The sequence below is a fragment of the Glycine soja genome, chromosome 4 (assembly GCF_004193775.1).
Source record: "Glycine soja cultivar W05 chromosome 4, ASM419377v2, whole genome shotgun sequence".
Taxonomy (NCBI): Eukaryota; Viridiplantae; Streptophyta; class Magnoliopsida; order Fabales; family Fabaceae; genus Glycine; species Glycine soja.
The window spans coordinates 47,638,296-47,651,907 of NC_041005.1; the positions used below are offsets into that span (position 1 = coordinate 47,638,296).

General features: G+C 34.8%; 3 protein-coding genes across 6 annotated transcripts; 2 read left to right on the forward strand and 1 right to left on the reverse strand.

Annotated features, from left to right (window-relative positions):
- The first annotated feature begins 527 nt into the window (after positions 1 to 527).
- LOC114410049 (cyclin-dependent kinase E-1-like) lies at positions 528 to 8,796 on the forward strand. Of its 4 annotated transcripts, none has more exons than XM_028373793.1 (16): positions 531 to 814; positions 1,099 to 1,209; positions 1,591 to 1,694; positions 1,789 to 1,831; positions 1,946 to 2,044; positions 2,420 to 2,489; positions 2,956 to 3,050; positions 3,171 to 3,204; positions 3,285 to 3,390; positions 3,554 to 3,631; positions 4,987 to 5,034; positions 6,044 to 6,076; positions 6,341 to 6,449; positions 7,487 to 7,690; positions 7,786 to 7,852; positions 8,302 to 8,796. In XM_028373793.1, exons 1-15 carry the CDS (start codon positions 605 to 607, stop codon positions 7,849 to 7,851), a joined length of 1,410 nt encoding a protein of 469 aa, XP_028229594.1. In that variant the 5' UTR covers positions 531 to 604; the 3' UTR covers position 7,852; positions 8,302 to 8,796. The 4 variants fall into 4 exon arrangements, with proteins under 4 accessions (XP_028229597.1, XP_028229594.1, XP_028229596.1 ...); XM_028373794.1 differs by having other exon boundaries at positions 532 to 814; positions 3,306 to 3,390; XM_028373795.1 differs by lacking the exon at positions 6,044 to 6,076.
- A 720-nt stretch (positions 8,797 to 9,516) lies between these two features.
- On the forward strand, positions 9,517 to 10,441 carry LOC114410050 (17.5 kDa class I heat shock protein-like). Its single transcript, XM_028373797.1, has one exon. It carries the CDS (start codon positions 9,793 to 9,795, stop codon positions 10,216 to 10,218), a length of 426 nt encoding a protein of 141 aa, XP_028229598.1. The 5' UTR covers positions 9,517 to 9,792; the 3' UTR covers positions 10,219 to 10,441.
- A 464-nt stretch (positions 10,442 to 10,905) lies between these two features.
- Positions 10,906 to 13,223, reverse strand: LOC114410051. Its single transcript, XM_028373798.1, has 2 exons — positions 12,236 to 13,223; positions 10,906 to 12,003 (listed from the first exon to the last, which is right to left on the reverse strand). Exon 1 carries the CDS (start codon positions 13,078 to 13,080, stop codon positions 12,241 to 12,243), a length of 840 nt encoding a protein of 279 aa, XP_028229599.1. The 5' UTR covers positions 13,081 to 13,223; the 3' UTR covers positions 10,906 to 12,003; positions 12,236 to 12,240.
- Positions 13,224 to 13,612: the final 389 nt, after the last annotated feature.

Consider the following 13,612-nt stretch of genomic DNA (forward strand, 5'->3'; position numbering starts at 1 on the left):
CTTAGCACAAAGTATAAAGATATAGGATATTATGTTTTTTATTACTAGACCATAATTATATTTCATATGAAAAAAATTTGATCGAGTGAGATAAAAAAATATTATGACGTAAAAGTTTTCAACAAATTTTTAGTAATTATATATTGAGATCAAAATGGAAATCCCTTTTTTTTGGTTTGATAACATAAGTGTTTTTTAATTCACTAATTAGATGTTTTTTTTAGTGTAAAAATATCATTAATCTAAAAGAATTTTGTACATAAAAAAATCAAATAATAATTTTTTTAAAATAGATCGTTATCCAAATCAGAAAAATCTTACACTGATCCTACCATGTGGATTTGAAACTACTAGTTTAATTATAATAATGTTGTGCTATTTTTATTCTAGGAAGTTGTGCTAATTGATGCTAAATGTGAGAAACATTTTCAATTCTTGTGAAATTCTTAAAACACAACATAACAATAATAATAATAATTAAAAAAAAATCGAAAAAAGTACTTTACTTGCGCCGCACTTTGACTTATTAAAAAGTCGCGTCCAAACAGGCCCTTAAGGTTGAAGTGAGGTGGTGATTGAAACGAAACGCACAGGGCCATCGGCGATGGGAGACGACAGTGGCAGCAACCGGTCAAAGCCGGAGTGGCTGCAGCAGTATGATCTAATAGGGAAGATTGGAGAAGGCACCTACGGTCTCGTCTTCCTCGCTCGCATCAAGTCTTCCACCAATCGCGGAAAATCCATCGCCATAAAAAAATTCAAGCAATCCAAGGATGGCGATGGTGTCTCTCCCACCGCCATACGTGAAATCATGGTATTCCTTTCTCTGCTTGCTTAATTACACCTAGGGAAGTTGTAATTTCTGAAATTCGGAAGCGAATTCGCTTAGATTGTTTTTAATTTCGAGTTTCTGAAGAAATTGCCATTTTTTTTCATTTATCTATTTTCCTTTTCTTTTGTTAGTTCTCTGTAGTTTCTAGTATTTGGAAACCTTGAAGAGGCTTGAGCCAGAGGAGGCTTTTTTTTTTAAAAAAAAAAAATTATTTAATGGTTTGGCGGTTTGGATTGGTTTTGAGTGAATTTCATTTGATGCTGCAGTTACTCAGGGAGATAACGCACGAGAATGTTGTGAAGCTTGTGAATGTTCACATTAATCATATGGACATGTCTCTCTATCTGGCTTTTGATTATGCAGAACACGACCTTTTTGTGAGTATATATAATCGTGAAACTGTTGACATGGCACTCTACTTAGGCACTAGAGTTCAAGTTGAAATTAAAGTTGTTTGCTTTCGTAGTTCATCAAAATGTTTCCCGAGATAATGTGTACTTTCTGATATCTGAATTTCCAAGGTGTTTTTAGTTTAATGTTGCCTTTTGACATTCCTAGCTAGTGAGATAAGGCTTGGTTGTTGCATCTTGTATTAGACACATTATGGTCTTTGCAATGGACTTTATGCTATTGTATAAGTTTTGCTTCCGTGTCTTATAAAATGTTGGTGAATTTTCTCTAGGAAGAGATATACGTAGGTAGCAAGGAATTGCTTGTTCTGATTAATTGAGTGTAAAGATTGCAATTTTGAATGGCAGGAAATAATAAGACATCATAGGGACAAAGTCAATCAATCCATTAACCAGTATACTGTTAAATCGTTACTCTGGCAGTTGCTCAATGGACTAAACTATCTACACAGGTGAGTCTTTTTGTTTTTGAAATTGATGATGGTTCCTTTTCTTTTCTTTTTCTGTTTATATGCTAACTCTTATTATATTATATTTTTTCTGTAGTAATTGGATAATACATCGGGACTTAAAGCCATCAAATATATTGGTGGGATTTTTGGCTACCTTATCACTATATGATTAGTTATTTTACTGCTATAATTGGATTCAAATTTATTTGTTCACTTTTGATTAGTGCACTTGTTTCTTTAACAAACTTTAGGTTATGGGTGAAGGGGAGGAACATGGAGTTGTTAAAATTGCTGACTTTGGACTTGCAAGGATATATCAAGCACCTTTGAAGCCATTATCTGAAAATGGGGTATGAGCATCTTTGTCTTTGTCATCCACCTGTGTTGTGTCTATCGTCTGTGTATTTGAGAAATCGTCAATTTTATTCTTATAAATATTTAATTCTGAATATCTAAGCAGCCAAAATCTGGGTAAGCATATAATACTGGCAGAAGGAGTGCATTAAAGGCTTGTACTATCTCAGCTTTGTGATATAAGTTTAGTGCATTGAACTGTCAAGTCTGCTGGCAACCTCATTGTTTTGATTCCGCACATGTTGGGTGCTTAAACGTGCATTGCCTGTTATCATCTTTAACCTTCAGTTGGCTGTGCACTTGTATTACATTTTAGCTCTCCATATGTTTGATGGTTCAAATTCCTTAATTTATAATATAATAACATGCAGGTTGTTGTTACTATTTGGTATCGTGCTCCTGAGTTGCTTCTTGGAGCAAAACATTATACCAGTGCTGTTGGTATCCTTTAATTTAAGTTTTTATTTATTATTTTTGTAATATTTTCCAGTCAAATAATTGCACCTGTGTGCCAGTGAAAAGAATTATGGTTAACTTAAAGGTTGTACATGCGAAGTTATTAATATCTCAGATATTTTTTGAGTCTTTTAACCTATATACTATTTTTGTTACAATATTCTTGGTGCTTTTGCTGCTATTGTTAATTTGACTTGAGGTTGCTTCTTGCATAAGTTATGACTTTCAGTGAATCTGAGATGTCAATGTATCAAGGATCTACACGAAAGTTTGACTTGTGTTACTGGATTTTGAAATTTTGAATCAATCTACGTGGATGTTGGAGTATGGTACACTGGTACACATAATCCAAAGATAGACTAATCAGCCATGTATGATAAATAAATGTGCGTGTAATGTATGGTCTGATTCTAAAATCGGTCTAGTTATATTTCCTTAAATCGACATTTAGATATGTGGGCTGTGGGATGCATTTTTGCTGAGTTGTTGACTTTAAAGCCGCTATTCCAAGGTGCAGAAGTCAAAGCTACACCAAATCCCTTTCAGGTACTTGATACAATAACTTACTGCATTATGATTCAATATTTAAATATTGTTATGGATGTAGCTTCTATATTATTACCTTGTCAATTTTGGATCTTAAAAATATTCTTGTTCCACTTGCAGCTTGACCAACTTGACAAGATATTCAAGGTTTTAGGTAATTTATTTTCTTACAATTTTTCTTTCTCCCTATTGGGGGTTCTTCATTCTCTTGATGATATTCCAGACCTACATCAGTGGACATTGTTACTGTGCCAGGCCATCCCACATTAGAAAAGTGGCCTTCCTTAGCAAATCTTCCCCATTGGCAACAAGATTCACAACATATACAAGGACACAAATAGTAAGATCATTATTAATGTGTTTATAAAAATATATGCAGGATAAACCTATTTCCATTGCGTGCAAGTCCTTTGTTTTCTCCTTTCTTTACCTGTTCTTCTTTGAAACTAATACTTTTCTTTTCATTAAATTAATGAATCTGTTTTGCTTCTGTTTGCAAACAGTGACAATGCTAGCCTCTGTAGTGTTTTACAACTATCTCCAAAAAGTCCTGCATATGACCTCTTGTCAAAGATGCTTGAGTAAGTTTATCCTTCTAAACATCTGAGAGAGATTTTGCTATGCCTATACAAAAGGAAACTGAATCTTTTTTTCATATTTAAATGATTTTAAGCTGAACATAGGATGGAGTGGTACCCCCTTGTATACTTGTGATTTGTGGTGATACCCCCTCCCTAATATTGTAATGGGTGGTTAAATAAATCACAATATTTTGTTTCCTAGTCCAGATGGTAATGTGAATGATGGGTTTGTGATTTTTGTTACTATTTCTTACTTCATTGTCATTACCTATTGTCGTTGCTCTTGTTGCTCCTATAGTTAAATGTGTACAAGTTCATCAGCCTTAATCTAGCTCTACCTTTTTCCATGTTGTTAAGTTGTTTGAATTTGTTTTAAGTTCATGTAGTAACTATAAGTTATAATCAGTCTCCTGAACTAATCTACATGGCAGCCTTCCCACCTATTTGATAAATATTGTGGCATAGCTGCTTTACTCGTAAATTGTTCACCATCTGAGCCACAAGAGTATTTTGGACATTAAGTCCTGGGAATTTGTTGATATTGAAGATGATTTCAAGGACTATCTCTACTATTAGATAAGTAGAAGGATGTCAAGAACTACATGATAAATTCTTATTCTTCTAAGTTCAGGATTGTCATAAACTATCATAGAGTCACTGAAAACAATTACCAGTCGACTTTATTATGAGCTATCTAAGAAGTCCAATTTCCCCTTTTTACTGTCATCAATAACTTATGTTATGCTTAGCAAATTGGAAAGATGGTAGGAATGGGAATATGCTCAAAGTATGTCTATAGTTACTAAGGATCCATTTCCGTCAATAATTAATTGAATTGCCGTCTATACCTTTGCTACTAAAAAGTAACACTATACCTTTAGTTGTTTTTGCTGATTAAAAAAAAAAAACCTTTTAGTTGTTTTGGAATGTAAAAATCCTCACCTCACTCCATACCACCATGACCACTGTCATTGCCATTGCCACTATTGTTGGTCACCTGTGCTGCCACCACCAAGGAAAATATTGCCACTGAGCATTTTTTTTTTATGCTATTCCTGCCTGATTGGCATACCATGTAGGGATAGAGTGGAGTAGTTCTTCAATTTTTTGATGTCAAACATGTGAATTGAACATTTATTCTATTATAAAATTTCTCATTACAGTCATTCTATTCTAGCAAACCCAGTGTAACCTTGTTTCTGTTTTGTTGCATATGGCTTTCAACTTGTATATACTTTATCTAGTATTTGTGGATATGAGTGTGATGCATGAATTTCCGGTTTTAATGAAAATTCTCTCTCTTTTCCTTACCTTTTCTTGTTTTGCAATAACATGACTTGCGTATTTATGGGCAGATATGATCCACGAAAGCGCATAACAGCAGCCCAAGCTTTGGAGCATGAGTAAGACTCCTTCAATTTTCCTTTTTTCTTGCATGAAATCTGCATACCTAATTTAACATTTCTTTGGTTAATGGTTGTTGTTTTGTCTATTGAAATCTTGACAAGATTCCACACTTTTTCCATGTTTGTTTTATTTTCTTCATATGTCATGCTTATGAAGGTTTACTAAATGATGTGGTTGCCAACTTTCCATCTTATTGTTGTATTCAATATATTTGAATCAGAAGTTGCTAAAGTTATTGAGGATGGACAAGCAGATTGTTGCAGTCTTTATCGGAACATGTCCAGAAGCTTTTCTTAAACTAATTTACATACTAAAAAAAAGCAGTTACGTTGTCTAGATGCTCCTGAGTTAGCAAATTTTGTGTGAATTTATTGTTTTTATTCACTTAGGTTTCAGTCAATCATCATATGTGTCTGACTTCTGTTTGACACCTGTGTGTGTATATGTTCATTTTTATAATACAATGCTGCAACTGTTTATGACTCAGTGAGTATAGCATTAGCTGATCAACCAATTATAGACCTTTATCATAATTTTCCTGGGGTAGAGGGCTGGTTGTCTGTCTCTTCAGTCAAATCCTCTCAGAGCACCATTGGTCATGTTAGATATTCCATATTTCCATGTCATGTGTTCATAGAGGTACTCTGCTGATTGTTTCATAATAGCTAGTGACATTGACTTGCCTTCTTCTTCATTTTGTCATATATACTAAGTTGTTAGATCTTGCAAAACATTGCTGGATCTTTGATTTTGATGGCAATGGTGTTGATGCACTTTTACTTCATCATTATGACTTGGATGTATTGTAGAGAAAACTTAAAATTGGTTGTTGCCTTCAATGAAAAGATTCTTTGTTTATGTTGGGGATGTACACTGTGACTTCTGATGGAAAGACACCTTAATTGTTACAATATGTATGCGTGATTCTCTATCCTTTATATAATTAGTTCCTTTGTATCTTTCAGTTGTGTTATCTCTTAGGTATCCTTATGCTTTGTTTGCCAGGTATTTCAAAATTGAACCACTACCTGGGCGGAAGTAAGGCCTTTTTCTTCCTTCTTCCTTTTTACTATTTTGGTTTGGTTTTTTTCCTGAAGCTTTGGTTGGATAAAACCTTCTCCTTGTACTATTGGTTATTTTTCACTGCTTTAAAAAATTTGCTTGGAAAGGTTCATACATAAACAATTTTCATATAGTTCTTTTCAGGTTCTATATATAAAAAAAGTAGTGGTTTTAATTAAGCATATTTTCGACAGTCATTTGTTTTATTTAATTAGATATGTCTGTGAAATCAATGCTCAGTGCACTTGTACCCTGCCAACCTGGAGACACATTTGTGAATTATCCCACACGTCCAGTGGATACAACAACAGATTTTGAAGGGACAGCCAACATGCAACCTTCACAGCCGGTATGCAAAGATACCTAAAAATTCTATAGAAAAAACTATATCATTCTAAGCTGAAATCATTTTGACTTAATTTATCATTAGCCCCTCTTAAAATTGTAAAGTCTAGTAGATTTAAAATTTTCATTGAGTAGAGCATATCAGAACTAAAGGATATGATTCAACTTTGTCATTGACCATCCTTTTTGTGGAAAATATTTATATGTTCTACAGGTAATACTCTTAGAGTCTTAGTAGTTTAGCAATTGTCCAGATTTAATTTAATATAATTTTATTTTTAATCCAATGGTATTGTACTCCTAAACTTCATAAAGAATATCTCCTTTTCGTTGAGTCATATTGGTATAAAATTGGGGAGAGGATATAGTTGTATTATTTGTGGAGAGGATAGAACAGATTACTTTGGCTAACCCATATCTTTTGACCATTTTATATAACTTCAAAGTGATTTTTTCTCAGAAAATGTAGGTAACTCCCTCTGGTCCTATTTATAAGAAGCAAGTTAGAAATGGTGCTTGGTCCTTTTTATAAGACCCAATCCATTATGTCCCTTGCATTAATTACTTTTAGACTAAAATACCCCTAATTAAATAAGAGAGGTTGTAATAACAAACAATTAGAAGAGGGAGAAAGCATTAATTGCAATGGTAGTTTTGGAAAAAAAATATAAATTTAAGACATTTATTGTTATCAACTAAATTAACTACTTTCCTTAATCCAGATGAATTAGGTAATTGAGTTTTATAAATAAGATTGAAGGGAGTAATTGTTAATAATTTAACTACATTGTTATGAACATTTTCAATGATTTTGTTATGTTATAGGACTTAGTTAACTGTGTTATACTGATTACTTTCTCTTAATGGATATTCTGATTACTTTCTGAAATTTTAGTTGCTCCCCCCCACAAAAAAAAAAAAAAAGCCTGTTTGTAGTCATTGGCAAATTTTGGTTTTGTATTTACATACTTGCATATGCACAAGGATATACATTTTCCACTTCATGATTTCAAATGTATATATTTCTTAATTTTGAGTTAGGTTTCGTCTGGAGCTGCAGTTTCTGGCAACATGCCTGGTGGTCATGTTTCGAATAGATCTGTCCCTCGGCCAATGAATGTTGGTGGCATGCAGAGAATACCTCATCAGGCAATGCAGGGTTATAATCTCTCATCTCAGGCAGGGATGGGTGCTGGAATGAATCCTGGTGGCATCCCAATGCAACGAGGTGTTCCACAGCAACAGGTGTAGTAGTATTAATTGGGAAAAAGAGGCAGGGGATTAACTTTTTGTCCTTTCTCTCAAGGTAGATGTGATAGTCTTGTTTTCTTTTTGAACAGTTGAGAAGAAAAGATCAAATGGGTATGCCAGGATACCCTCCACAGCAGAAGTCAAGACGTATATAAGGTAAATACTGTTGTTCCACCACATATTAGTGGCATTTGTGGTGGCTATCATAGAGACAAACTTGGCTGTTCAAAAAACCGGGAGAATTCTGTTGATATGGGCTATCAGGAGTGTCACTAATTTTTCTCATGTTGTGTGTGAGCAATTAGAATTCGTGAGAGTGGTATGTGATGTTTTGAATTTAACATGGCATTAATTATATTCTTGTACTATGATTCTTCCAAAGTATTTTAGAAACTACAAATTGAGTATCACCTGATTCACCTCTTTGATAGTCACTTGTGATATGTGGGTTGTGGTAGATATCAAATCGGTATATTTTTTTACAGCAAATTTATCACGTATTGTTTCCAGTCAACATTGTTCAATCTTCTGGCATACTTGAACTAATAGTTGGATGACTCTTTGATATTTGCAATAAAAGCTGAAATACCATGTCTCATGGTTAGGTTGTGCTGGTAGAGATCAAGTGAAGATAAATTTGAGGTCAACTCTAGGGAACTTGAGCTCATTCAGGACAATTCATGACCCCCCAAGTTCAGATAGTTTGCTTCCGTTCTTGCGGACCTCACTATTTTATTGCAGTCAAAGGTTTCTTTCATTTAGTAAAAAAAAAAAAAAAAGGAAACTGGATGCTATTATTATGAAGGATACTGCTGGAACAGCAATTGAGCCCTTGGAAGGGAATGGGTGAGCTATTGGAGCCTGGAGGCACATGTATATAATGCTTTAGTTGTACAAATTTCTTGTATTTACGCAGCTGTTAGCCAAGTTAAAAGGTTAGATACCTTAGGGGTGTTCGCCAAAATTGAACTTCTAGTGAGTAGTGACTAAACTAGTATCAGTATGTAACTATGTTGTACTCATTGTAGAATAGTGCCTTAAATAATTGAAGGAAGTTAAACACCACTAGCATGAAGTATATCATAATATTTTTTCATTTAGATTATGTTGTGGTGAATTTCGTTTCTCCGGGACACGTCATTACTTTCTAATTTTTCTTCTTCTTGTGTCTCGTATTCTTTAGGGTTTGGCTTTTGTGACAACCTACGAAGTATTTGGAACTTACTTGTGAGTATGCTAGTTATTAAACCGTGGAACAGCAATCCATGACCATAGTCCATAGCTTAATACTTATTTTAAAAAATTTAATACATTTTCACTAAATGTGTTAGTTACTACTTCAAATTCATCTTTATTATTATAACTACTGTAGACTCTTTTATATTCATTTAATATTAAATGCATGTTTAGAAGCAAAAATATAAAAGTTGAATCACCCATCAAATGCAAACAACTTTTAATTAAATTGAATAATTCTTGTTTATCATAATCAAATTATGGAAGCTCCTAAGAACAATTGAGGGAGATATATTTTTTTGTTGGTACCTATTTATTATAAATAGGTGTTTCTCACTTTCTCCATTTCAGATTACTTTATGGTGCGTTTGGTATGATGGAAGGAAAATAAGAAAGAAAAAATTTAAAATTTGAATTGGAAAGAAAATGAAAGGAAGAGAAAATTAAAATTTTTGTATCTACGAAACAATCTTTTTATTTTATTTTTCTTTCATTTTCTCTCCGATCAAATAGAAAAAAATATTTCATTAATCTTGTTTTCTTTGTCTCTATTTTTTTTCTTCCACTTTTTTTCCTACCAAATGAATCACATTAGGTTTTCGGTCCAACTCAAATTATTCAGGCTTTAAATTTTAAAACTCTAGTGCAATTGATGGTGTTTTGGAATTTTCCGAAAGAAACTTGGCAAACCAACAACCTATTTTCTGGAACATACAAGATTGTCCCTTTGGTTTGATTTAAATACCTCGTACGTTCCTTCGCTTCAGACAGCAACAAACAAACAAGAAAATCAACATTTGCTGCTATCCATTCACAAAAAACAGAGAGTTCAAAACACCTAACCAAGTCAAGAAGAGAAGATGTCACTGATTCCAAGTTTCTTCGGTGGTCGAAGGAGCAATGTTTTCGACCCTTTCGCGCTCGACGTATGGGGCCCCTTCAAGGATTTGTCTTTCCCTTCTTCGCTTTCTGCTGAAAATTCTGCGTTCGTGAACACCCGATTGGATTGGAAGGAGACCCCAGAAGCCCACGTGTTCAAGGTTGATATTCCGGGGCTGAAGAAGGAACAAGTGAAGGTGGAGATTGAAGATGACAAGGTTCTTCGGATAAGCGGAGAGAGGAGCGTGGAGCGCAGTAGTGCTAAGTTCTTGAGGAAGTTCAGATTGCCAGAAAACACTAAATTTGATCAAGTTAAGGCTTCTATGGAAAATGGGGTTCTCACTGTCACTCTTCCAAAGGAAGAGGTCAAGAAGCCTGATGTTAAGGCTGTGCAAATTTCTGGTTGAAGTCCAATATATAGAAAATATTGTTTTTTGCTGGGTTGTGAGAAGTATCTTGTGTTATTTGCTGTGAATTATAAGGAAGATCTTACAATGTAAAATATTTTAGCTGTTGAAATAAGCGTTGTGAGAGTTACATTCATGTGTGTTGAAGTGTCTTAATTAAATGTGATGTAGACACAAAAAAATTATAAATAATGTAATGTGAATTATAATTGGTTACTGCATCTATTCTTGTTTAGATACATTTCCGTGAATTAACTCCAGCTATATATTATTCTATTCAACACTAAAGCGAAAAAGAAAATATAATTTTAAAATTTAAATATTAAGATTATAGGTTTGATCTATAATAACGAATTTGCAAAAAAATTGCATTGATATAAAGAAACATGGCAAAAAATCAATAAAATAATCAGAACTATAGTATTTTATCAATGGGACAATCCTCATGATGATGGGATCATAGACAAACTACAGTAGTGACTGATAAATAAACATTCATATTTGATGGTCTTCCTGTTCAGTTCTCTTGAAACCAACAGTTCTCAAGTGATTTAAGAGCTATGGAACGAAAGTTATTGGATAAAAATATACCGTGCACGCCTCTATAAAACAAATGGAACTCTAAGTGATCGTAGACCTCTTACAGGTAAAGGCTATCAATAAAGGGGATAACTACTATTGCAAAGATGGAATCAGCCAATTCAGTAACAGCATATGCTTTTGTTGAGATAAATGGTTGGAATCTCATATCAACTTATTCAACTCAACAGAAGATTTGGTTTTATTAACTTATTTAGTCACTTTAGTTATTGAAATATGCTATACATCTTTTTTGGTTAAAGGAAGCATTGATAGATATGACTAATTGTGAAGCTGAGTATAAGTGACTGCAATCATATTAAAGTATGTAAACAAACAAGAAAAGGGAGTTGCAGGTCTTAAGGTAGCATTCTCTAAGCAACTGCCACAACCTTTAATCCACTGTAACTGCATTCATACGTGACCACACAGAAGGTGGCACCAGCACCATCTTCCAGTTCTGCATGGGTGTGGTGTGGATGAGGATATCCCATCTTCTTCCATTAGTCATTAGCCTCAAATCTAAAGGACACCGAATAAACCCAATTTATTTACAGAAAACAAAGGAATCCATCATATCAAAACTCTATAATGTCACACACCCAGACACGAGTACTTTACATATTCTTGCCAACCAAAAGGTGATGTTTGGCAATGGTTGGCAAGAATTTCCAAAATACTCTTGTTTGGGTGTCACATTTTGTGGTGTTTTGATTCAATGAGGAAATGATGGCTCCACCAGAAGACCACATGCTAAATGCAGCCTGCTGTCAGGGAAATGGCATAGCTCTCCAAATCAACACTACACTCTTCAGCTTCCTTCACTTCCGCCAACCTTGAGAATCGAACTTGTAGTTTGCACAACAATGTGCGTTGGCTCGGACAGCGCGAACCTTCCATTCTAACAAGGTTGCCGCAGAAAAAGGTTTTGTCTTCTCAAAGACAAAACACAAAGTAAACTTGCAGCAACATTTTTGCCTCTCCATGGAAACCCTTTCAATCCCACTTCCTTCACCATCAACCTAAACTTAATCCAGAATCCACTTCATTCAAGAGATAAAAGATACACAGTTTGAATCATTTTGCCCCTTCCAACATTTCAAAACTCAACCTCTTTCATAGCTTTACAGAACATCACTTCCAACACCACACATTGCAAGACCAAAACCAAATGCCCCCAATTTGTTGTCCATCTCTTGTCATCATCTAACATCCCCCAAAAATCCAAAAGCAATCAACACAATACATGTTATTTTATTTTACCTTTCCAAAAAAATAGTTTAATTAGAATGTAGTAGTACTAATTACACTTGCAATCATCCAACCACGAAAATTGCCATGTATGATAGATGGCTGACTTTTATAATAATAACTACAAGAAACTCATAAAAATTAAAATCTAAAAAAATAAAATGCAGAAACTGATAAAACATTTTACCAATTTCATGCCAAACAGAAGATATCATCAGTCATCAACAAAATATACTGCAAAATCCTCAACGGAGCATTTCCAAAATCCAAGTGCGGCAACCTCAACTCCCTCACCCTACATGCCCCATCCTCCGGAGCTCCGACGCCACCGACCCGAACCCGGTTCACGTCCACCCTTCTGAAGAGGTAAAACGCGCCGCCGTGGCGCTGATCGGAAGATGGGGCTTTCTTGGTTTTGTAAAAGCTCCAACCTTTTCCGGCGAGAATCCGGCAAAACTCCTCCATGGTGTCAACCCGAACGCCGACGGCCCTAGAGTGGAGAGAGAAAGAGCCGCAGTCCCAGTTGTTGGCGTTGCCGGAGGTTCCGGAGGCGGCGTCGGGGTGGTGGTCGGAGTTGAAAAGGACGATCTTGAAGGCGCGTGGGGAGAGCGTGAGGAAGCAGCGGAGGTGGGCCAGTGGGGTTGCGGAGAGGGAAGGGAAGGGAATGGGAACGGCGTCGCTTTGGAGAGAGCAAGAAAAAGAGATGGAAAGTGATGAGGGTTTGGATGATGATGGGTTGGAGAAGATGATGTGAGAGAGTGATGGTGTAGGGTACAAGTCCAGACCTAAGTCTCTTGCAATGGTGGCAAGCCTGTATGTGTCTCTTATGATCTCTTTTGTTGGGAGGAATATCAGACCTGGGCTTTTGTACTTTCTTCTTCTTCTATGATGCTGGGGTTGTGATGTGCCATGGGCTTCATCATCATCATCATCATCACTGTTATGGTGGTGATTTTGGGTTAGGATGTGATGAGGATTGTGGTTGATGGTTTCACCTAAGACCAGAGAGCGAACCAGCTTTAGTGGGAGCATCTTTTTTTTTTCTTTCTTTCTTTCTTTGCATTGTGTGTAAGTAACCCTGTAAATTTAATTTAATTTTTGGATGTTTTTCTTTTCTTTATTTGATCTCGTTAAGGATTGAGTTGTCCCATTTTTGTTAACCATCCAACTTCTACATCCTCATTATGTTTTGTAAAGTGTTTCTAAACTCTTCTGTAATGTTACTTTTCTCTTGGAATGACTCAATACTCAAACAGTTGTATATGAAAATATTTGTCTTGAATTAAGTGGCTTTCATTGAATTACTACCACCATTATTTTTTCATACATCAGAAAAATAAAGGACAGAAGCTAGATTTTAATTCAAATAACAAATAACACCAATTACGTCCGCTAAAGACAATTGAATCGGATATTCATTCCTAAATACTTTAGCCAAATTTATACCACCATTATTTAATCACTATTTAGTAAAAGAGTTTAACTTTAATTAAATATTTAAAATTTTAAAAAATTTCTTATCAAATTGAAATTTAAAAGTTTAAGTACTTATTATAAAAATAAA